This window comes from Budorcas taxicolor, chromosome 17 (assembly GCF_023091745.1).
Source record: "Budorcas taxicolor isolate Tak-1 chromosome 17, Takin1.1, whole genome shotgun sequence".
Lineage (NCBI taxonomy): Eukaryota > Metazoa > Chordata > Mammalia > Artiodactyla > Bovidae > Budorcas > Budorcas taxicolor.
The window spans coordinates 57,645,380-57,670,967 of NC_068926.1; the positions used below are offsets into that span (position 1 = coordinate 57,645,380).

The 25,588-nt window shown below is 49.2% G+C and overlaps 1 protein-coding gene across 1 annotated transcript in view; it reads left to right on the forward strand.

The window, feature by feature from the left end:
• KSR2 (kinase suppressor of ras 2) overlaps positions 1-25,588 on the forward strand; it is a 439,551-nt gene that overhangs the window by 345,301 nt on the left and 68,662 nt on the right. Inside the window, exons 8-11 of the mRNA XM_052655174.1 lie at positions 7,499-7,566; positions 7,946-7,958; positions 10,668-10,806; positions 19,878-20,046. Coding sequence (XP_052511134.1) covers positions 7,499-7,566; positions 7,946-7,958; positions 10,668-10,806; positions 19,878-20,046 — 389 coding nt within the window. The remainder of the gene's footprint in view (positions 1-7,498; positions 7,567-7,945; positions 7,959-10,667; positions 10,807-19,877; positions 20,047-25,588) is intronic.

A 25,588-nucleotide genomic window follows, 5' to 3' on the forward strand; every position in this document is an offset into this window, starting at 1 on the left:
TGCTCTAATTTTCCCAGCTCTTGCAAAACTGGGGAAATGATGAGCTGGTATTGCAGCTGCTGCGAAGTTCCTGGAAGCTTCAGGAATTTGTACAACGGGCAGGATATTGGCAGGATATAATTATGAGCATGCATTTCAGAGATCACCAGCTTGAAGCCTAAACTTATTTTTTTCCATTAATAGAAACACTTCAGTTTTTGCAATAATCATCATGAGAATTATTGGTCCCTTATATGAGTTTTTACCTATTATATGTGCTAAGTTGCTTCAGTCATCTCCAACTCTTAGCCTACCAGGCTACTGTGTCCATAGGATTCTTCAGGCAAGAATACTGCTGTGGGTTACCATGCCCTCCTCCAGGGGATCTTCCTGACCCAGGTATTGAACCCGAGTCTTTTATGTATCCTTTATTGGCAGGAAGGATCTTTACCAGTAACACCACCTGGGAAGCCCCTTACCTATTATGCTTCAGTCGTGTCCAACTCTGTGTGACCCCATAGGCAGCAGCCCATCAGGCTCCCCCATCCCTGGGATTCTCCAGGCAAGAATACTGGAGTGGGTTGCCATTTCCTTCTCCAATGCATGAAAGTGAAAAGGGAAAGTGAAGTCGCTCAGTTGTGTCCGACTCTTCGTGACCCCATGGACTGCAGCCCACCAGGCTCCTCCATCCATGGGATTTTGCAGGCAAGAGGACTGGAGTGGGTTGCCATTGCCTTCTCCGGTTACCTGTTATAGTTCAGTCCAATTACAGTTGTATGTGAGGGTGGATTATAATTCTCCTGGAGCTTGGGGTGGGGATTGGATACAAGGATGATGGTGATGGTCATGGTATCATGTATCGAGGGCTTGCTGAGTGCCAGACATTCTGCTAAGTACTTTACATGCATGAACTCATTTAATTCTTACAACCACCAGGGAAGGTAGGGTATATTTATTATCCCCGTTTCTAAGAAAACAGAGCCCTTCAGGAATAACTCGTTGGCCCAAAAGTATCACTGTGGGTGAATCCATTCCTCAAACCCACTGATCCCTCTGATTCAAGATCCCAGAGCCTTAACCACTTTATGTGGGCAAAGAACCAGCCACACAGCTGCCAGTGCCTACTCTGCTTCTCTTTGAACCAGACAAGCAGAAGATGAGACTCTGATCTCAACCTGAAGCTGGACCAGAGCCATCAGTCTTTTCCTCCCCCGCCTGCTGCCTTCTCCCATCATCCCTTCTTGAATCGAAAGATGATGAATGGGTCTCTGTGATGAACCCCCCCCCACCCCACCCAGGTGCTGGGAACCCAGAAGACTCTGTGGTCATGGTCTCCTCTCTTGGGGAAGCGGGGTGTGGGGTTGAGGGAGGAGTCTCCAACAGGTAATAATTCTATAGCTTTCTTATGGAGACCTCTTATGGAAAGACCGGTGCTGGGGTTTTCCCGATTATCGTCCGTTACGTTGCTGGAGCATTCATTCTGATTTCTGTGTTAATACTCCCCATCTCCCTTGCTTATTTCAGCTGTTGCCTTTCTCTTTCTAACTCAGTTGAAGGCCAAAGAGCTCAACCCCACTGGGTGGTCAGCAGTGAGTTAAGGGGGGTGTGTTCTTTGAGGTCCTTCACCGAGACCATAAGGAGATGTTTCTAGAAGTGTCAGCTCAAATGACAGACCCCAGGGGAACCAAAATTAGACAAAACTGCTCAGTTGGGGTATTCATACAGACAAGCCCACTGCAAAGAGGGTACTGATTTGGTTTAGTGATGTTGCAAGAAGCCTTCAGAAGCACCTAATGCAGTGATGTTGGGGAGGCAAGCAAAGGCAGGAGAGTGAGGAGGGATAACCCGAGGGGGGCACTGGCTGCCCTGTAAATGTAAGTATCTGCTTCCCGGGGTGGGGCGGGGGTGGGGGTTAGGGTTCCAAAATGCTTATCCAGGCATCACCTCCCTGTTTAACACCCTCTGCCTCCCTGTTTAATACCTTCCTTGGTTCCACTCAGTTCTCAGAATAAAATCCAGGTTCCTGAGCAGACCTGTGCCATCCTTATTTACCTCTCCTTCCTCCCCTCTCACCACGTCCTTCGTTTTGCGCAGAGCTCCAGCTTCTCCATGCCACCAACCCTGCAGCAGCACCCGTGCCCACTCACTGATGCTTCTTTGCACCCTAGTGCTTCAGCCTAGGTCTTTCTTGTGCACCTCTGCTAGCTCCCTGGGCTCAGCTCAGTTATCACTTCCTCCAGGAAGCCCTCCCTGACTCCCCTCAGTTCCAAAGTGCCATATCCTGCCCTTTCAGATCATCCCATGTAACATACGATGTTGTGTTTGTCTGTTTACCGCTCTGTCCCTCTAACCAGACTTTGCTCAAGGGAAGGGCTGTGTCTGCTTTGTTCACCGTTCATACAAACAGGGTGAGCATAATGCCTGGCACAGTAAGTGCTCAGGAAATACTAGATGGTGGAATCGATCTCAAAAGGAGCCTCTGGATGGATCCCAAGGCTCTGGGATCCTGGTTCCCATCCAAATGGGGTCATTTCTAGGAGGTGACTTGACTTTGAGGCAATGAAATGAGTGAAATGGCATTCATGTTTGAAAGGACAAGAGATGGGTTTCCATACCCATCTAGATAGTAAACTCCTTGCTAGATGATTCTAAGAAAGGTGGTTAAAGAAGAATTCTCCCCCTATGTTATTATACACTCGCAGTGCCTCACGCAGCACCTGGCACAGAGGGAGAAGATGATGTTGTTTTATGTGAGCATGAATGAATGGTTATCCTGATTCTGCTGTTTACCATCTATGTGATTGGGCTGCTTCCTGAGCCTAGGTCTTTTTGACTTTAAAATGGGTGTAACAGTATCCATCGCTCACAGGATTGTTGTTCAGAATTGCCCAGGGTTATGTAGGAGCGCCTGACTCCAGTTGGGTGTTTGCTTAACATTTCTTCAACTGGATGTTGGGGACCAGGTATTTAAAAACATCCCATTTGCACTCTGTAAGGAAAGGCAGATGCAAAGTGAGCTGGGGTGGGATGAAAGAAAGGATCAGGGATTTAGGCTGCCCGGAGCAAACTTTTCATAAATTGGTTCGACTCCGCTGGCAAACCACTTGAAATGAACATGTTAGTCTTCACCAGCAAGGATCATAATGGTGCCTCATCCAGGAAGGCTGCCTTTCTGATCCCAGCCCCACGCCATTCTCCAGGCTTGTATCTGCTCTTAGGGGGTGCTGGGGGCCAGGACACATCCATTAAGGAAAGGGCAGAGCTGCTCATAAAACTGTTTGCCTCATATAGTTCCTGGGCAGGATCCACAGAAGTCCAGTTTGCTTGTGGTCAGGTCCCCATCTCCCATCCCCACGTCGGGGAGGAAGGAGGGCCGAAAGAAGGGAATGCAGAAGGGGTATGTTTGCACTTCACAAACTGCAATGGATATAATTTATAAGAAATAGAAATAATTTTCTAAAAATTGATGGAGACTTGGGACTTCCCTGATGATCCAGTGGTAAGATTTCACCTTCTAATGCAGGGGCCACAGGTTCAATCCCTGGTCAGAGAGTTAAGATCCCACATGCCTCATGGCCAGAAAACCAAAACATAAAACAGAAACAGTATTATAACATGTTCAATAAAGACTTTAAAGAGTAGTCCACATCAAAAAAATTTCAGAAAATTTGATGGAGACGATTCATGTTCCCACGCCAGGAGCAATCTGGGGACATTCCCTTCTGCTGAGCTGCCTTCCTGTTTCTTTCTCTTCTCCTCTCTCCCTCCATCTCTCCAGTGTCTGTTCAGCATGTATCAGGCACCAGCCACAAACCAGGCACTGACAGCAGGGTAGGAAAGTTGCTGCAAGGAGGAGGAAGACCCAAATCCTGCCCCCAAGATAAATTCACATATTTAATTTTCAGACAGAGAGGATGTCTCATTCGGCCAGCAGCTAGCTCCTTTGGAGAATGAGATATCCCACGTAAGCAACTTTTCTTGATAACTGAAGCTTATCCTGTTAGCCTTTGAAGTTGAAAAAAATGAACTCTTTTCCATGAAAGTTTTCAATAAATCCTTTCCAAGTGTCCAGGCTGCCTGGGGCTCGTGTGACATTTCCTGTGTGCCCTCAAGTGTGCCTTAGCCCTGCCCGCAGAGACATTGACCTATTTGCCGTCCAGGTGGGCACCACTCGGACATTTTCTCGTTGGATCCTCATGGCAGTTCTGCCTACGAGGAACCTGGAACTTAGCCAGGCAGGTGGATGCCTCCTTGGTCTGGAAAAGGTAGAACTATGACCCAGGCTCAGGTCAGCTGGATTCTGAAGCCCAGGCTTTTTACCTGGAAGCACATATGACCTTTACCTGGTGCCCTGAGTTGAGCAGAGCTACCATCCTAACTTGCAGGGCTCCTCAGGGCCATGTCTGGTACGGAGATTTGTCCAGAGCGGTCAGCGGTGTCCTCCCCACCTCTCCATTTTCCTCCTTGTGGAACGGAGCACGTGGAGGACCCAGTTCCTTAAGGACTGTGGGCTCAAGGGACACATGAAGGACAAGGAGCAGAAGGCTTGGTTTTGATGTGAGAGCTTTGGGGCAGACCGTGTCAGTGTTCCAGACCTCCTCTAATAATCATGGTAACTTAGTTGGGCTCCCCTTTTTCTACAGACCCTGAGACAAGGATCTGGGACAAGCAGTTTCTTTGAGAGGTGAGCCCAGGCCACCCCAGTGGCGGCGGGGGGTGGGTGGTTTTGAGAAGTGAGAGAGGGACAGGAAGGGAAGGCAGCCTCTCCTGGGTCCTAGAAGAGCAGGTGACGGTCATGGGCACCTGGGGTCCAGTCTGTTGACAATACACCCCTGAGTTGTCCCACAAATTGTTAGTTTGTGGAACACTGTGCAAACTAACAATAAACACAACTCCCACAGTAAAAACAAGAGTACCTGCAACTTCAAGTGCTCATCCTAGGCACCTTACCTCTGTTGTATCATTCATCTCTACTGTCCTGTGAGACAGATGCTGTGATTGTCCCCACTTTACAGATGAGAAAACTGAGGCTCAGAATGGGTCAGCGACTTGCCCAGCTTGTCACAGTCAGGAGGTGGTGGTGTCAGGCTTTGAACTCAGATTTGTTCAGTATATTATCCTGACACCATTTCCTTTTACTTTTTTAATCTGTTTATTTTGGGGGGTGATATGGAGCAAGGAGGACCCTGCCTTCTGGAAAACTTAGGCATCCAGACATCTCTTATCTGGGAAGTAGAGTGTGTCTCTCTTCTGTGTGGTCCTTGAGCTCTGGCGTGCATTTGCTGAAAACCCACACTCCCAGCACTTCCCGGGTCAGAACCGGAGAGGGTATGCCTTGGGAATCTGACTCTGAAGTAGATGGTCTACCGATAAATTGCATGCTAGTGGCTCTTCCTTCTTAGGCAATGAAAAGGAAAAAATCTAATTTTGGTGGAATCGTGCATGTTTCCTGCTGTAAAAATGATTCTTCATAAATGAGGCATGTCTGGCCTCAGTCCCTGTACCCTCTCCCCTCCAGGGTCTGGGTGATTCCAGTGCCAAGCTCATCCTACTGTCTGGATCAGCAAGTCCTGAATGTGTGGGCTCTAGTTTTTCACATGAGAACCTCTGTGCAAGGTTTAACTGTCTGGGCATCAGAGAACGATCTCTTGGGGTTTCTGCAGGAGCAGGGGCCATGCTCCCGGCCCTGGCACTGCCCTCTGAAGCCATGGCTGGGAGGATGCATGTTCCATCTCCCACCCTGCAGCCAGAGGTGGAGGAGGGCTGCTCCCTTCCTGCAGAAGACGGAAAGGAAGATGCCAGGAGGAGACAGGAGACGGCTGAGGTCACTAGGGGTCTTGCCTGCCTCGTCCTGATTTGGACACAGTCCAAAGGTAACATTGAGTTGCTTGCCTCGCTTCATGGCGCTGCCCATGACAGGGAACGGGCTGCTTCACACCTGCCCATCAGCCTTCCCGCTGGGTTTGCTCAAGAAGACTCCTAGGTCAGGGGTGGCAGAAAGGAACAATCTCTTTCTGGAAGTTTCCGGAAGTTGAGCTATTTCAATCAGGGAAGAGTACAGAAACCTCTTGATCTATCGTTTGTCATCAGCAGTCTCCCCAGTTCAGGTGTATTCATCTGACCCAGTCACGGTTGTCTAAAGCCTCTAATTTCTTCTGGGTGTTTGTGGGATCAAATAGACTCTCCATACTGGGGCTCTGCCTCCCTCCCCTTCCTCAAATCTTCCTTTCACTCTGGTTCTCTTCATTTCAGCTTCATCAGCCTTTAACTTCTGACCTTTGAACCCATCAGGCTTGATTTTGCCCCCTAACCTTTGTGCCTCTGGAGCCTTTCCCCTCCCACTCCTGTCACTTTCCATCTCGTTTCCCTGCTTTATTTTCCCACCATCTTCCTACACTGGCAACGATCTGATATTTATGTGTTTATTAACTGTCCCCATAAACATAGGGGCTTCATCTGCGTGACTGTTGTGTGTGTCTCCAGGACCTGTTTGTAGAATGAATCAAAGGCTAATTTCACACTCAGCAGGGTTTTCCATCAGGGCTTTGATGCAACACTAGTTATCTCCAGGGGAGCTGAGACCTTCCTGATGGGTCTGAGTCTGGGGGCCTTAGAAAAGAAAAAGAGAAAACCAAGTCATAGTACCCTTTGAAATCTGACAAAGGTATGGGGAAGAGCAAGGTGACATCTTGGATTTGTCTCAAAGGAAGACATTTTGCTTCTAAACTCTTAAACATAATACCAGTAAAACTTAATACCTGTTACTAATCTCATCCTAATTAGAAGTCTGGGTTGGCTGTCTCCTATAGAATGAGCCTTTAAGAAAAAAAATGAGGCTGCCTCAGGCACCACTGATCCAGGGTTTCTGCCAGGACAAGTCAGTTAATCTCAGCTTTTCTATCTGTAAGATGGGAAGAATAATACCTATTTCATAAAAGTGCTTTAAAGCTCTAATGACCTAGCATCTATAGAATGCTTGATACAATGGCTGGCAAATGAGTCTTCAGGTAAGCAGGTGGTGATTGAATGATGATGACAAATATAGACTGGTAGATAACAATGTCTTTCAAAGCATGAAGTCCAAGTGGACATTGTTGGTTAAACAGTTGCTTCCCACTCTTGGACTACCGAGGACTGACCTGTGAATGTGGGATGGCAGAAAAACTCTCTCCAGAGTTAATTTCCTAGGTTCCAAGGGTATGCCTTTGCAGTAGCTGTCTTGTCTCACCCCCACGTCTTGGTATCCATAGCACCCAGAGCGTTCTGAACCATTGGTGTGTCTCATCCACCCATCTACCCAGCCATATATTCACCCACCCATCTATTCATCCATCCACTGATCCATTTAAACATCCATCTATTCGTCCATCCATCCATCTGTTCATCTGCCCACCCACCCATCTATCCATCTACTTAGCCATCCATCCACTCACCCATCCATCCACTCACCCATCTATCCATCCACTTGTTCATCTTGACATCCATACATCTATCCATCCTTCTCTCTTTTCTCTCTCAGGTTAAAGTGCCACAACAAATGCACCAAAGAAGCCCCGCCCTGTCATCTTCTGATCATCCACCGAGGAGGTAAGTATTTAACGCTTCCTGCCCTGGGGTAGTAGTGGGGGTTCCTGCAGGCCATCTGAGATAGCTGTCCATCCAGGTAAATTTAGGAAAACCCCTTGATCCTTAACCTTTGCCTGCCTCATTTCTTTCCCTCTGACCCCCTCCTCCTGACATCTGCCTGCTTAATCCATCCCAGTGCCCGTTCTCCCTGATCTTTGTCCTCACTCTGGTCTCCTTGATACTTTAGCCCCAGATTCATCTCCCCTCCCTAATTCTTTTCTCTCATTCTTGTCCTCTCTCCTAATTTTTCACTCTCCTCTCTTTCCCCCCAGCCCTATTCCTTTCCTTTCCCACTGAAAAAGAGCACTAGCTGAGTGTTTTTCCACGGTGTGCTCTTCAGACTCAGTCAATTGGCCCTGTAGAAATAGGCACAGAGAGGGGTCTTGATCAGACCTGTTGGTTTGGGTCATCCATGTTCCGTCTCCTGGGGCCTTGGGAGTGCCTGGGCCAACCTGGTTGGGCAGAGAGGTAGCCAGACACTGCCTCTGGGAAGCCACTACCAGCCTTCCACCAGGCAAAAGCAAGACCAATTTAGTCGGAAGGAAAGACTAGAAGGAAAATTTTTTCCCTGCCTGCCAAGAATACAATAGGGGGCCTGGTAGTCCAACTTTCAAAATGTAGTTCCCCTGATTCTTGGGGCAGTTTTTCCATTATCGACACTGTACTTCATCTAGTGGGGAACTCTCTAAGCCTGTATTGTTCAATACAGTAGCTACCAGCCACATCTGACTGTTTACATTTAGGTGAATTACAATGAAATAAAAATAAAAATTTAATTAATCACACCAGCCACATTTCAAGGCCTCCGTGGCCACATGCAGCTACTGTACTGGACAGTGCAGATATAGAACACGTTCATCATTGCAGATATTGGCCATCGCCGGTCCAGACCGTTACTCTTCCAGCTGTGGCCCATGGACCAGCAGTAACATGGGAATCACCTGGGAGCTTGTTAGAAATGCACAACTTTTGGCCCCACTCCAGACCTGTCAAATCAAAATCTGCGTTTTAAACAGCATCTGCACGGGATTCGTCTGCACTTTAAAGTTAAGCACCGCTCTAGAGTAGAAGTTGCAAACTCAGATGCCTGCCAGGGTCAGGCAGGTACCCTGAATGACAGATGCTGCCGGATGGGGCCATGCAAAGCGGAGAGAGAGCCCAGGCACCTCCTAGAGGGGATGGCCGCTCCAGCAACGTGACTTGCATTGTACCATTTCTCATGTTTCTAAAAAAGCCCAAATGGCTTCATATGCCATATACTTATTTTTATAAGTTGTGCATGTGTGCTAATTCGCTTCAGTCATGTCCAACTCTTTGTGACCCTATGGACTGTAGCCCTCCAGGCTCCTCTGTCCATGGGATTCTCCAGGCAAGGATACTGGAGTGGGTTGCCATGCCCTCCTCCAGGGCATCTTCCCAACCCAGTGATCGAACCCGAGTCTCTTATGTCTCCTGCATAAGCAGACAGGTTCTTTACCACTGGCGCCACTGGGAAGCCCATGTAAGCAACTTATTAAAATTGTGAAAATTCTTGTGGGCCCCCTTCCCACCACCCGCCTTCTGTAGGTTGGGTGGAGGCTTAGCGCCAACTTTGGGGAACACAACTTGTTAGTCCTTGTCCTCCTCCTCCACCTCTCCCAGCCCTCCTGGCCTTGGGTCAGCGTGGGCTCAGGGGAACCTGCCCTGTTCTCAAATGAACAGAAGAGAATCTTAAAAAAGGAGGCAGATGGCTGCCGAAAGTGCTGGCTTATCTTCCAGAGCCAATGGCCCATTGGTTTTCGATGATCTTTGCATTGCTTTCCTCCACAAGGAGAGGAAATTGCAAGAGAAGGAGAAGTCTGCAGCTCTTTCCTCTTTCCCCTTCCCACCTCACATCCTTAATTAAGAACCATCTGTTCCTTGAGCTACTGTATACACACCCCAAGCCTGTTTTAAACCTGAACTCTCACTGCTCTGGAGACCTTGTCTTGCAAAAGATTCTTTGGGGGAAATCACCTCCCGCTGAACACCCCTCCGTGGTAGCCTGCTGGAGCCCTGACTCCCACGTGGAGACCGGAACCAGCCTGCTGGTAGGTGACCCGCTCTCAGACACCGACATCTGAAGAAGGGCACCCTCCCGCCCACCCACCGTCAGGGCCATGCCCCCTTTACTCAAAGAGCAAACAGGAACTTTCCAGCACTCTGCTAGCTTCTTGCTCTACCCACTTCTCTTTGGTAGGAAGTTGAAAATATAGTTGGTTTCCATGGTGATGGTAGCTCAGGCTTAAGAGAGAAATTAAATCCCTGGGTCAGTCCAAAGCTGTAACTTTCTCCCTAATGGCCCCACCCCCACAATAAAAAACAGCTAACCAGTAGCATTACCAGGCATCACATTTGCATGTGAGCTTCGCCCCTCCCACAGCCCCTGTAAACAGTAAGTAACAGAGGGCTCACAGAGAGAGGGGCTCAGATGGCATGGTTGGAGTCAGGACGCGTTTGTTTAGCACCGCCTGCTGGTCCAGCTTTGGTGTGCCTTCAGGGATGGATGCAGAGGGGAGACTGGGGGAGCCGAGACTTCCCTTCAGGGATCCCCAATGACCTTGTCTAGGACAAATGTGCTTTGACATGCCAGAGGCCGCTCGGGCCTGAGAAATCCCACGAGTGATGCAGGATGATCGTAACATACAAGCTTAGATGGGGGAGGGACAGGTGGCCACAATGAGCTGTCCACTGATGATGATAGCGCCTGAGAAATCTGGAGCCGCCTGTCTTTCAAAGGAGGTTCAATTCTGAAATGAACACCAATGTGAAACAATTATGATACTGGAGAAAAAAGTTCCGATAGCTTCAGTTTCATTATTAGAAGTTTTAATTGTCCAAAGCCGTGTGTTGACGGTACGAACATCTTAGAAGCCGCAGAGGACACAGGTAGTGGGGAGCGTGTCCCGCTACTGTAACACAGCACAATGACTGTCATTTCTCGGCAATTCCCTTCCGGCCTTGGAGGTGTGCCTTTGAGGAGGGGTCTGCTCTCCTGGCATCAGTATGGAGCAGAAGTGGTACTTAAACTCCCAAATCTCTGTCTTTACCCCTACGGATCCAGCAAGGTTAGTCCGGACAGAGTCCGTCCCGTGTGACATCAACAACCCTCTACGAAAGCCACCGCGGTATTCGGACCTGCACATCAGCCAGACACTCCCCAAAACCAACAAAATCAACAAGGTGAGACTGGGGTTCCTCTGGGTTCAGGCGTGCTGGGTTGGGGCCTTGCCAGACGAGGAGCAGGAGGGAGGAATGTCCTCAAACAGGACTCAGTGGCTTGATCTGGGAGCCTTGCCCTTACTTCCCAGCGCCCCTGGGCTCTCTTCTCCTTCTGTGTGGCTTGTGTCTAGGAAAGTTTTGGGGGCCATCCAGCCATCAGTGCAGAGCGAATGTGCCAGAAGTCTGTCTGATTTAGAGAGAGGGCACCTGGCAATGAGAATGAATGAACGTGTTGATGGGGGCACAGTAGGGATGGGAGGAGAGCCTGAGAGGGGATCCTTAGTGGTCCAGGCTCCACCCTCTTTGCTCTGAGCTGTTTCATCATCTGCCAGGATGAGCTTTGCAGAAGGTCCTGCACTCTCTGACACATCTGTTGAATCTAATCACCCCGGGAGAAAAGTCTGTTTCTGAGCTCCTGCTGGAGACCAGGTAGATGGATCTGTGTGGGGTCCCTGAGCTCTGAGCCATAGCCGATCTGGTTGGCTTCTGATTGGTCCTCAGATGGTGGTCAGCAGTGGGCCTTTCTTTCTGTGTGTCTTTCTTTCTAACATGGCCTAGAAATTTCCACTGGGGATTTCCTCATTCTTTGTTTGATCTGTGGGTTGGACGACACCAAAGGGATCCCAGGGACACCTAAAGCCTCATGGATAAGGAAGAGGTAACACATGCCAGCAGGTGGTTTCTCAAGCCCTGTGGTGCCTCCGTGCATTGTGTGGAAGGTGGATAAAGTGTGGGCCAGTCCAAGTGTGTGGACAGTCACCCACCCGGATGAGCATCTCTGGCCGCTTGACCTCTCCCTGGCAACCAACCATACTCTCCCTTCTGTGCATAAGGCTGGGGAGGGCCTAGCCCCCTCCCTAATCCATTCTCCACACAGCAGCCAGAGTGATTCTTAATGAATGTAATTTGAATCATGCCACCCTCTGCTGAAAAACCCTCCTGTGGCTTTCTGTCGAGTGGAGGAAACAGTCAACCCCTTCCTGCAGTCTGCATGCCTCCATGCACAACGGGTCCCTCCCTCCTTCTCCGACCTCCCTACCAAAGCCCATATGTTCTTTTTCTCTCTAGCTGTCACCTACCGCACTGGGTCTCAGTCATTCACCATCTGGCTCCTGTGGTGTCGTCTTAGGACTTGATGATACACTTGGCCTCTGAAGTCAGGCAGACTTGGCAGCCAGTCTTGGCTTCCTCCACTTACTTGCTCTTAGAGTCTCTGGGCAAGTTACTTAATATCTCTGAGCCTCAGCTTTCCTGTGTGTAAAATGGGCATGTTCCAGTTATCCACAGCGGTGCAAACCAACAACCTCAAACTTAGTGGTGGACATCAACAGCTCTTTAATTATGCCTGTGGAGGCTGTGGGTCAGGTATCTGGAAAGCAGTACAGTGGGAATGTTTTTTTCCTGCTTCATGATGCCCAGGGACTCAACTGGGAAAGCTGATGCAGCTGGGGGCTAGAATTGTCTAGAATATGGATTGGCAAACTATGGCTCACAGGCCATATCTAGTTCACAGCTTGGTTTTTTGTGTGAATTAAGTTGTGTTAGAACAAGCCACGTTCATATTTTCTATGGCTGCTTTCAAACTGGAGAAGGCAATGGCACCCCACTCCAGTACTCTTGCCTGGAAAATCCCCTGGATGGAGGAGCCTGGTAGGGTGCAGTCCATGGGGTCGCTAAGAGTCGGACACGACTGAACGCCTTCGCTTTCACTTTTCACTTTCATGCATTGGAGAAGGAAATGGCAACCCACTCCAGTGTTCTTGCCTGGAGAATCCCAGGGACGGGGGAGCCTGATGGGCTGCCGTCTATGGGGTCGCACAGAGTCGGACACGACTGAAGTGACTTACCAGCAGCAGCAGCAGCAGCTTTCAAACTACAACAGCAGAATTAAGTAGTTACAACAGAGAGCACTGGCTCACGAAGCCTACAATGTGTACTAATGAGCCATTTCAAGAAAAAACTTGCCAGCCCCTGAACTAGAGGCTCCTTCACTCACATGTCTGGGCTGGGATGAGTCACGGGCTGAACTCAGCAGAGGGTCTCTTTGGGAGCAACTACACACAGTCTTGCCTTGTGGCTTGGGCTTCCTCACAATATGGCTGCTTCAGGGTAGTGAGCTCTTCCTACACGGCACCTCAGGGCTTGCAGAGCCCTTCTCATCCAACAAGGTGGAAGCTGCAGAGGCTTTCATAACCTAGCGATATAAAAGCCCCATGCACTGTCTTGGCTTGTCACTAGCCAAGGGCTGTCAGTGTCGGTTCTGCTGTACTGTGCTGGTAGAAGCAGTTGCAAGCCTACTTAGAGTTGAGGGGAGGAGGCGTGGTCCCACTTGGCAGTGGGGAGAGTCCAAGGAATTCGGGGCCACATTTTAAAAATGTCTCCTGCTGAGCAAGAAGAATACTAACCTCAGAGAATGGCTGGGAGGATGAAATGAAATAATCAGTGTAAGGCGAGGCACTTGGGAGAGGTTCCTGGCATGTGGATAAGTGGCCAGGAAATTCTAGCTATTTTTATAAGCTTTAATCTTGGGCTTCTAATCACAGTGTCAGGCTGGGTCCACTTTTCCTCTAGGGGAGGGTCTCCCACTTCTGAAGTTGGGGTGCTTAGGGGGTTCCAGTGGTGAGGCTCCTGGGAAGTAACTATAACCATCCTTTCCTTTATGACCTTTTGAGGGGTGAGTGGCGCAGAGCCATCTCGAGACCTTTCTCTCTGGCTTTACAGACACAGTGAGCCTCTTGGTGTCAGGTGGGACAGAAACACGGGTCAGATAGATCGCTGACTCTGACATTGTTCTGCTTGTCTGCCAGCAGGAGAACTTGATAAGAGAAATAAATTAACCTCTATTTAGAAAGCAGCTTTGGCATGAAGGTGGACAGGAGCTATCAGAGAACTGGGTCATTTTTTTTTCCCCCTACTTCTCTTCTCACTAGCTCTACACAGATGCTTTCTGTCAGGCAATGATGTGGTTAGTGCAATAGATATCTGAGCCAATTTGGTCTGAAGATTTCCTTTCGTTGCTCTGTCTCCTCTCTCGTCTAGCTCTGTCAATCTGGCTTCATAAAAACCTAGCCTGTTCACCCAGCCTAATGGTTTGAATGTGCATTTTGGAATCAGAAGGTCTGGGCTTGAAACTCAGTTTCTTCATACGCTCTGACCGAACCAAGATCCTTCTGCCTTTGTTTCCCCCTGTGTAAAATAGGCATCCTAATAGTAGATGTATCGGGGGTTATGGAGAGGATTCGGTGCAGTGATACACGTAAAGGGTTTAGTCCTGACACTGGATCCTCAGGGCATGGAAGAGCTCAGGGATGAAGAAGAGAGACAGTGGGGAGGAGAAAGAGGAGCAGGAGGAGGAGGAGGAGGAAGAAAAGGGGTGGAGGAGGAGGGAGAAGAAGAGAAAGAGGAAGAGGGAGGAGCAAGAATAGGAAAAAAGAAAGAAGAGGCGGGAGGAGGAAATGGAAGAAAGAAGAAGGATGAGGAGGATGGAGGACATGGACGAGGGTGAGGGGATGGAGGAGATGACGAAGCGGAGGAGACGGAGGAAGATGAGGAGATGGAGGAGAAGCAACAGCAGCAGGAGCATCTGCAGGCTCCCAAGGGGTCTAGTCTGTAAGGCGCATGCTTCCACATCAAGGCATCAAAAGCCCCACCTACCTGGGTGTCTGAAGCTGAAGATCTGCCCACTGCAGGGACGCTTTCTGGAGGGGCTGCCTACTTGCTGTCCTTTTCAGCTGGTTGCAAGGAACAGAGCCTCATCTCTGCTAGCTCAGCACGAGGAACTGTCTCTTGGAAGGATTGGGCATGGGGCAATAAGAGAAAGAGGAATCCTGGTGAAGGAGCTTAGGCTCATGAAACTGGACGTAGAGGACAGGCTTGTGCTCAGGTCAGCAGCTCAGAGCCCCAGCAAGACCATGGCTCACTGTTCTGGTCCTCCATCAGGACAGTGGTCGGCTACTCTTCGTGGGTCCCCTCTGGTCTGTTACTGTTGACTGTTTTCCTCATCCTCTGCTCTCATCTTTTCTCCCCATCTTCACTTCTGCAGCGTAGAAGCACTCCTGCTCCTTGTTACCTCAGCTGATCTGTTTTCTGGCCTGTCGTGGCTCCTCTGTCCCCTTCAGCCTCATCTCCTCTCCACCTTTGCTCTGCTTTCTGCTATTATTCCTCTTGGACCCACTCATCTGTTTATTCCAGGTATCATAGGTCATTAAGCAGCTGCTGTGATGCCCTGACTTTTGGTCCTGAGTTGGGAATGGGCTTTGGAGGTCACAAGACAAGGCTGTTTAGGAGACTCTGTTGGGTTGGAAGTGGAGAAGGGCATGGCAACCCACTCCAGTATTCTTGCCTGAAGAATTCCATGGACAGAGGAGCCTGGCGGGCTACAGTCCATCGGGTTGCAGAGTCAGACACGACTGAGCGACTAACACTACTACTACTACTTTTGGGTTGGAGTGGGGGACAGTTTCCATGGGAGAGAGAGTAATTATTACTGCCATGTCAAAGTCAGTGCACAGCTGGTCGAAGGGGAACCTGGGAAGCGAACATGTTTCGTTTGATTCTCAGAGTCAGATGTGAGTTCTCATTACTTGGTTCAGCCTTCTGTTTCTGCCTCTGGGCTGGAGATGGGGACCTGGGCCACTAACTCTCTGTATGACTCCAGCACATTGCCCCGGTGTCTGAGTCTCAGCGTCCCCATCTACAACATGAAGTGGGGGGCTGGATGGTTTCTGAAGGATGTTTCCACATTTTCGCTGCACTCAGAAAGAGGGATTACACCATTAGCCCTTCCCTGCATGATCTGAGAAAGTCTGAGTTTCCCTCTGATGGAAGACAACCTCCTATTGGGACACAGATCTGGGTCTGGCCCAAGGAAGGAGTTTCCCCTCCCATTTAGCTGTTCTGCTGGGGAATGTGGGCACTGTGTGCACTTTTCTCTTCTGCTGATTCTATTGATTCACACCAGCCCTGAGCCTCAGATATGAAAGAGACTGAATTTCTGCCTTAACTGTTTTCCTCCATAAAGACAACTTCTCCTTGCCTCCCTCTCTTTATCTCGCCTTCCCTCCTTCCTTCCTTTCCATTCACTGATACATATAACACTTACTAGCCACGTCTTATGGTTTTGTTTCTGTGCTAAGTTTTGCAGATTCCAAGATAAATAAGGCACAGTCTAGTAGGAGGACATAAACCTTTTCTCCCCACCCCCTTCTCCTTATCCATCCCTCTTTTCATTTCTATTTTCCTTCCTCTAGCACACATTTTTCAAGGGACCACAGTGGGAACAGGGAGCTTCTAGCCTTGAGGACAAAGACAGACAAGCAAGCTGAGAAGTGATGGTGTTGAAGCAACAGCAGAAGCCAAGACCAGTACTGGAGCAAGCTAGTACCAGGCAGGGCCATTCCCAGGAGGAGGAATGTGCTGACCTGGTTGGTTGAGTGGGAGGTCAGGGGAGCTTCTCAGAGGAGGGGCAATCTGAGCTGCATTTTGAAGAAAGAGCAGGCATCTTCCAGGCCGACTGGGGCAAAGCTGGGAAGATAGTGTTAGTCACTCAGTCGTGTCCAACTCTTTGCGAACTCATGGACTGTAGCCTGCCAGGCTCTTCTGTCCATGGAATTCTCCAGGCAAGAATACTGGAGTGGGAACCCATTCCCTTCTCTAAGAGATCTTCCCGACCCAGGGATTAAACACAGGTCTCCTGCATTGTAGGCAGATTCTCTACCATCTGAGCCACCAGAGAAGCCTGTTCCAAGCAGAAATAATAACATCTCCCAAGCCTTGGAGATGTGAGATAGCCTGGTTTGTGTTGGCAACTGTGGGCCATTTGATGTGACTATGGCAGTCGTTGTAGGAATGAGAGAAGAGGAAGTGATGCAAGCCCAGGTCCACCCTGAATGTGTGCGTCAAGAACCGGCATTTTCATTTAAACATGCTCTGTCCTTTGAGCCTGATCTGAATGCCTAGCAGGACACTGGTTTTAGCACAAACCTTTATGCTTTTTAAATAAGGCTAATGTGTTTTTGCAGAGCATCTATGGAAACTTCTTTGCCCATCTATGAGTAGAAGTTCAAAGAAGAGAGTCTTGCTAGGATGGATAGATGCCTGACTTTCATTTCCCCTTATCCCTCTACTGACACGATCAGTCGCTGACTTCCTCTGAAAACCTCCTGTGCCCCCTTTGACTGTGTGGTAGCTTCACAGCCCAGCCACATAAAACTTAGCCACATGTCACTGCCTTATTTTTCCTTACATTAACAAGTCTGTTGCCAGGAACATGTAATTACCATTAGGTAAATTAGAATGGAGTAAGAAGGCTGGCCTCCTGATACCTTGCTATTAAAATCAGATCAGAATTACCTCCAAGGTGGTCTTACTTGGAAGGTGGCTGGAATGAACTAGAGCATGACCGTGCCTGGAATAGGACTCTGTCCAGGGCATGTTTGTAGTTGCTTGATCCACAGGAGCCACAGAGGGTGACAACCTACCTGTCCTTCAGTGGATGGTTGATTAGATAAACTGGGTACATCCGTATCGTGAAATATCACTCAGCAACAAAAAGCAACAATCCGTTGCTGCATGAAGTAACTTGCATGAATCTCCAGAGAACCATCCTGAGTGAAAAAAAGCCAATCCAAAAAGATTACGTACTGTATGGTTCAATTTATAGAACATTCTTGAAATGACATTAGAGCAATGAAGACTAGATTAGTGGTGCCGGGGGTAAAAGATGGGAGGGAGGGGTTGTGAGGAGAGAGAAGGAAATGGGTGTAGTTAGAATAGGACAGCATGAGGGATCCTTCTGGTAATGGAAACGTTCTGTATCTCGACTGTATCAATTCAGTGTCTGGCTTGTGATTTCATTGTACCCTAGTTTTGCAAGATGTTATCATTGGAAAAAACTAAATAAGAATGCATTGTTGTTGTTCAGTCACTAAGTCACGTCTGACTCTGCGACCGCACGGCCTGCAGCACACCAGGCTTCCCTGTCCTTCAATACCTCCCAGAATTTGCTCAAACACATGTCCATTGAGTCGGTGATGCCATCCAACTATCTCATCCTCTGTTGCCCCCTTCTCCTCCTGCCCTTAATCTTTCCCAGCATCAGGATCTTTTCCAGTGAGTTGGCTCTTCGCATCAGGTGACCAAAGTATTGCAGCTTCAGCATCAGTCCTTCCAATGAATAGTCAGGGTTGATTTCCTTTAGGACTGATTGATCTCCTTGCAGTCCAGGGGACTCTCAACAGTCTTCTCCAGCACCACAGTTGGAAAGCATCAATTTTTCATTACTCAGCTTTTTCTATGGTCCAACTCTCACATCCATACATAACTACTGGAAAAAGCACGGCTTTGACTGGGATACCTTAAAACTGCATGCAAATTTGTAGTTATCTCAAATTGAAAGCTTAACTGCAAAAATAAGTGCTGTCACAAATATAATTGCTTCCATTTATTGATAACAAAATGCCTTATCCCAGTGCTAGGGATTTAGGTACATACATCACCTTAAACTTCACAACAGAGCCACACAGTGGGTGTTCTCAGCCCACATGAAGGACAAGGAGAGACTGAAGCTCACAGTGGGGAAGTCACTGATGTGGAGGCAGTATGACCTCATGGGAGTGGAATGACCTCTGGGAAAGGGGCATGCACAACCCGGTTGAGCGCCCACTGGGCCTCCAGACGAGGAATGTCTATTCCCCACCCGCCACCCTCCACCCTTCTATGCTCGTTGGTATTTGCTATACTGACTCTCGAGTTTGGCAGGTAAACACACCTGTTGACAAAATCAGATCACACAAAACCATCCTTGGGTACCTGGAGCCATGCTGAGTGGTGGAGCTCTGAGTGATTCAGGGACCAAATTATCCATGTGCTGTGAGTGAACAGGTTAAGGTACCCCTGAAAATGCTTAGCTCTGCCGACTTTGAGAGGTAGGACCCTCTTTCCTGGGATGCTGAGGTTTGCTAGTATTCCCATTTTACAGAGGGCAAAACTGAGGAATGGTGAGGTTAGGCATTTTGTTCAGGATGCATGGGGAAGAGGTGGCTATGTTCCCCTTTCCCTCACTTGGAATTCTGCTCTTATTACTTTCCTGGGGCTGCAGAAACAAATTATTGCAAACTGGGTAGCTGAGACAAAACCCATCACAGTCTGGGGGCCAGGAGCCCGAGGTCAAGGTGTCAAGTGGGGTTGGCTCTTTAGGAAACTCCACGGGAGAATCCATTCCATGCCCCTCTCCTAACCTTCGGTGGCTCCAGCAGTCCTTGGCATTTCTTGGCTTCTAGAAGCCTGTCTTCACAGCACCATTTCCTCTGTGTGTCTTTCCTTTCCTATTTTTCATAAAGACACTTGACATGGGAGTTTACGCACCCCACCCCACCCCAAATCCAGGATGGTCCCATCACAATTAGGTCACATACTAAGGTTCTGAGTAGACATGTCTTGGAGAGGAGACAGTATTCAGCCCACTGCATGGATACTGGCCCCACCCTGACCAGCGCCATTCTGAGGATGTGCACATGGATTCTGTCTTCATCTTGGCTTTAGAACAGTTTCAAGGGCCAGAGGAGGCTGTGCTGGTTCCAAACGAGATGCGAGCAAAGATGCTGCAGGCTGGCTCTCGCACTCTCTCTTGAGCTGTCAGGCTGTTGATTCTTTAATAAAACACTCGGGAGGAGAGGCGTTAGGATGGGAAGAGCTCTCTGGGCACCTCGGCAAGGGACTTTCCAAAATCAAAGAGGCCCGAGGAGTGTGGCTATCGCCCGCCTGGCTTTCATTACGTGGTAACCTTTCAGCCCGGGCTCCAGGCAGTGGGCAGGAACTTGACTCAAGAGACTGCCTTCCACAGATGGATGCAACCCAGTGGGGGGTGTGGGGAGGCAGGTGGGGCTTTGTGGGGGGGCGGGTGTCTGGCGGTTGAGGAGGAGGCACTGAGGATGCGGAGGGGGTGGTCTTCCCCAGCAGCTCAGCCTCACTGCTGCAGTGTCTCCGCCTCTCTGCCTGCCCCTGCCCCCCCCTGCCCTGTTTTCTTTCTTCAGGACCACATCCCTGTTCCTTACCAGCCGGACTCCAGCAGCAACCCCTCGTCCACGACATCCTCCACGCCCTCCTCGCCAGCACCCCCACTCCCGCCCAGCGCCACGCCGCCTTCTCCCCTACACCCTTCTCCACAGTGCACAAGGCAGCAGAAGAATTTCAACCTGCCAGGTACCTTCTGCGCGTGGGAGGTCACGGGGTGAGAAGTCGGGTTCGTGCCGGAGCCGTGCCCAGGCCAGTCCGCGTGAAGGGGATAGGTTGGAAGCGTATGGATCAAGCCTTCCTGTATGCAGGGCAACTGCTGCATAGTCCCTTATGTGACCTTTAGAGCAGCCACGAGGTAAGTAGGATCAGCTCCATTTTACAGATGAGGAAACTGAGGCTCAGAAGGTGAGGGGACTCTCAGAGACTCTGTCTTTTGGGAAGCAGCAGCCCGGGGTCTCTACCTAAGTCTGAGTCACAGGGGTAGCCATCTGCTCTGGAGCTAGACATTGCCTTCAATGCAAAATCCCTGGTGGGCCGATGGCTAAGACTCCATACTCCCAGTGTCGGGAGCCTGGGTTCAAACACTGGTCAGGGAACTGGATTCCACATGCTGCAACTAAGTGTTTGCACACTGAAAGCTAATGATCCTGCATGCCCCAATGAAGATTGAAGGTCTAAGAAGAACTCAGACCTAGGGCTGCCAAAATAAAGAAGAGCTAAATCAGTTGAAACTGGCAGTGGGATCCTGTGCCAAGGACCTCAGGGCTCACACACCTGAGCAAGGCTGCATTCTGAGTCTGCGCAGACATCAAGACAGGGCTCCATAAGAGCGAGCTGGCGTCCAGGATTCAATAGCCAGCTCTCTCATGTCCCTGCCCTGTGACCTCTGGCTTCAGTTTTCACACCTCTGAGAGGATGCAGGTGGACAAGAGGACCCCAAAGGGTCTTCCGGCTCACAAACTCCAGGGCACTCCGCCACTGACCTGAGACCGTGTGCTGGGCTGTAAGACCATGGAGAAGCCCTCGTGTGCAGTGTTCTGGCTTCTTGGACTTACGAAAGGGATCTTTCTCAGCTCTCAGGTGAGACAGACCTGAGTGTCTCCCCACCCCTTCCGGGGCTCAGCCCAGCCCACCTCCTGTTCTCGGACCACAAGGACACTTCCAGCTCAGCCATATTTGTAGCACCATAGCTGACTTCAAGACGGAGGCTGGCGGGATGAGGTCTGGTTTGACGAGTTGGGACCAAAGTCTAGCTCTATGTTGTTCACTATGGTACAGACTAGTCACACATGCCTATTTAAATTTAAATGAATTAAAAATAAATATAATTAAAATTTTAATTCCTTGGTCACGCTTGCCACATTCCAAGTGCTTGAGAGCCACTTGTGGCTAGTGGCCACCTTGTTGGGCAGCACAGGTGTAGACCATTTCCCACCATTGCGGAAAGTTCCACTGGACAGTGCTGGTCTAGGGGTTGGTTTCCCCTTGAGCCAGAGAGCTTCCTCACAGGGGGAAAGGAAAAAACCCCGGGTCCTCAGTAACAGGTCACACCTCCAAGCCTACCCAGCTGCAAGAGAATATCTGGGAAACAGATGAAGACTCAGCCCCACATTTGGGCAACACCCAGATACATCCACCCATTGAGCATAAGCTGGTCATGTCAACGTGCCCACACCGCTTTGATCTGGGCTGTGTCCGAAGGGATAGAGTGTGTCTTAAAGACTTGCATCATGGGGAATTTTTTGGTTAAGTCCAGTCCCAAGGCAGCCTCATACCTGTGGTGTGAGGACCCCTCACCTGGCAGCCAGCAAGGACCATAATGGGAATCATCAGCTGGAACCGTCTCAGTAAGTGCCTCCAGGTCAACCAGGCAACAGGGCCCAGCGTCTCCATAGACCGAGGGTTCCCACCAGCACCCCCAGCCATTTCCACTCCCCTGGAAGGAAGTGAATGGGAAAAAAGCCCTTTGACACCCCCTTCACCCCTTTGACCCCCCCTTCACCCCTTTGACCCCTCCCCCCTCAATCTCAGCAGGGAAGAGTCTGGATGCTCTCCTAGAGCTGTTCCACCCCTCACCCAAGATATTCGCTTCAGGGCTATTTTCCTTGTAACCATTTGCTGCTTGTTTACAGACAGGGGGCTGGCAAAGGACCTGTTAAGGGGGAACCGTACATCAAAGCACCAGCACTCTTTTATCTCTAGGAGACTCTGCTGGCATCTTGAGTCGCCAGGGGTGGTCCCTGTTTCCTTCATCCCTTTAGTCAGAGCCCTGGGGAGGGGTCTTGACCAAATTACTATGCTAGCCTTCCAGCGGGTCTGAATCTACTCCATGGCAGGTCCCAATAGTGCCCTGACCCTCTTTGGGGAGTGGACTAATGGGTCCTCTGGGTGAAGGTGCTTTAGAACAGCAGTGTGAGCTCTGGAACTGGGCTAAGCTAAGCTAAGTCACTTCAGTCGTGTCTGACTCTGTGCGACCCCATAGATGGCAGCCTACCAGGCTCCCCCGTCCCTGGGATTCTCCAGGCAAGAACACTGGAGTGGGTTGCCATTTCCTTCTCCAATGCATGAAAGTGAAAAGGGAAAGTGAAGTCGCTCAGTCATGTCCGACTCTTCACGACCCCATGGACTGCAGCCTATCAGGCTCCTCCATCCATGGGATTTTCCAGGCAAGAGTACTGCTTGGGTTCAAATCCCAGCTCCATCACTTAATATCTATGTGCTGTTGAGCAAACTATTGACCTCTCTGTGCCCCTGTTTCCTCATCTGTACAATGGGGATAATAATAGTACCTACTTTGTAGAACCCTCAAAGGGCTCAACATTACCATACATGTGCAAAGCTTAGCAGAGCACCTGTCTCGTCCAAGAGCTAACCGAAGGTGAGCTACTTTCATCATTATTAGATTAAACACAGGATTAGCAAATTACAATGGCTACCAGTGCTAAGTAATATGCCCTAACCAGAATTGTGGAAATAAAGATGAGGTCCCCAGATACCCTGAAATTGAGAGTAGGAATTAAATTAAACTTTTAGGGGAGGTAATTTGGCATTGTCAGTGTTTCAAATGTACATTCCCTGGACCAGCAGTATCACTTCTAAGAATTTATACACAGAAGTGTTTGCACAGGGATCTATAACGATTTTTTTTGGTAGCAGTGAAAAATCTGGACTCAACCCAAATGCCCATCAGGAGGGGAGTGTTTGAATACACTGTAATATATCTGTATAACCAAATACTCAGCCACCTTTGAAAAGAATGAAGTAGCTCTTTGTAAATATCCTGGACATGGGAAGAAATCCATAATATCTTTTAAGTGGAAAATAAGTGATTTGCAAAAGCACTGGTATAATAGCATCCTATTTGTTGTAAAATGATTTAATGTATTTCCATGTCTATATATTTATACATGTGTGTGTATGTATTTGTATATGCAGACAAATGTCTGCAGGACTTCATGGCAGGTGTTCTTTCTAAGAAGAGGAATTTTATTTTATGCACTTCTGTAGTGTATATAATAGCAAGAAACATGCATCCGTTTTATAATTGAATAATAACAATAAAATGCAGTGTTGGCATAGAAAACAAAATAGGACACTTCCTTGGTGGCCCAGAGGTTAAAGCGTCTGCCTGTAATGCTGGAGACCTGGGTTCAATCCCTGGGTTGGGAAGATCCCCTGGAGAAGGAAATGGCAACCCACTCCTATATTCTTGCCTGGAGAATCCCATGGACGGAGGAGCCTGGTGGGCTACAGTCCACGGGGTTGCAAAGAGTCGGACACGACTGAGCAACTTCACTTTCACCCTCTAGAAGGACAGTCAGACCTTCCCGCCCCCTGCCTAGGTGGTTTTGGCAAAATTCCTCCAGGATGACAGACATGTATTCTGTTCACACAAGGCCCCGGTCACCTGTTACATACTCCAGACTGTGAGTCTCTGTTGATGGGAAAGGAGCTTTGGCTCTGATTTCTTGCCAGATATTGAGTTTTCTGAAGATAATTCACACTAACACTCTGGCACTGGTTACTCTAGAACATTCTTTTTGAAAAGAGACCATGTGGTTACAGGCATTTGGCTCAACTGTTAACCTCAGGGCCCGTGAAGGACACCCTTCACAGAATCTGGGATTGTGCTCTGCTGGTTGGGTGGACCCCCTTGCTCTTTGCCACTCCCTTCAGAATCTTGGTGCCATGTTGGACATGGCACAGTGAAGGGTGGAGGGCTTCGTTTGGATCCCAGATTTGCCCTCTCCCACCTCTATGGCCTTGAATATGGCACTGACTCTGTTTAGGCCTCAGTTTGTCATCTGTAAAATGGTTCTGACCTGCCCGTTTGTATGACATTTGCTGTGGGAAGGTACATGAAGGGACTTTGTAAGGGACTGTTGTATGGGTTCCTCAGGCTAAAATGTTCAAACGCCTTCTTCCTTTGGAGTAACCTGGTGCCATGTTTAGTGTCTCCTCCATCAGAAAGTCAGCTCCATGACACTAGGAAACTCATCTGCTTCACCTACCCCTACACCCAAAGCCCAGCCCAGTGCCGACTGCTGAAGGCACTAATTAAATGTTTGTTGAGTGAATGAACGAGTGAACAAGTGACTTGAGGCTCGTTTACCTCCCAGAACTGTGGGTTCTTTTTCTTTAAACAGTCTCTGGCCCTGAATTCCATCCATTCATTTCTTTAATGGATGTTTATTGAGCATCCACTATATACCAGGTACTGTTTGAGGCACTGGGTAAGGAGCAAGGCATACATCAGATGTGCCCTGTATGAGTTGACTGTTGCCGCTGTAACAAATTGCCATGAGCTTAGTGGCTCGAAGCAGCAGAAGTTTATAACTCTACAGTTAAGGAGTCAGAAGTCCAAAGTCAGTTTCACTGGGCTCAATATCAGGGTGTCTGCAGAGCTGGTTTCTTTAGGAGGTTCTAGGAAAGAATCCATTCCCTTGCCTTTTTCTAGCTCTGCAAGGGCCACTTGCGTGCCTTTACTCATGGCCCTATCTCTGTCCAACCTCTGCTTCCGTTATCACATCTCCTCTGATCCTCTGACTTGGATCCTCCTGCCTCCCTCTCATAAGGACCCTTGTGATTATACTCAAGATTCACCCAGGGAATCTAGAATAATCCCCTTATCTCAGGATCCTCACCTTAAACATATGCAAAGTCCCCTCGGTCATGTAAGGTAACATATTCCCGGGTTCCTAAGACTAGGATGCGGACGTCTTGGGAATGGAGTTGGGGGGAAAGGGCCTTGTTCTGCCTGTCACGGTCTCTGCCCTCATTGAGTTTATAGCTTAGTGGAAGAGACAGGTGTTAGCCTAGCAAACAGACACACGAAAACAGGATTTTAAATTGTGGTGAGTGCTGTGAGGAGAGAACAGTGCTATGAGCAAAGTCAAGAGGCTGAAACGTCAGAGGCAGCTGAAGGCAGGAGGGAAGTTGTTCAAGCAGACAGAGGGGAGCACGTGTAAAGGCCCTGTTACCAGAAAGAGCTGGAATCTTGTGACTGATGGCTCAGAGTGCCCATAACCAAGGCATCAGGCAAGGCTCCGAGCTGCAGGGCTGAGGCCTGGTGGGGCCTTGCAGGGAACTGCATGGTTTAAGCAGGGGATGATGTGATCTTTCCACCTTCCTTCTAGAGCCTTTCTTTCAGATGGCCACTGAGGCTGCTCCTGAGGAGTCCATAGGGAGGGAATGTGGCTTTGAGAGTGGAAGAGCCTTCAAAGTGGCC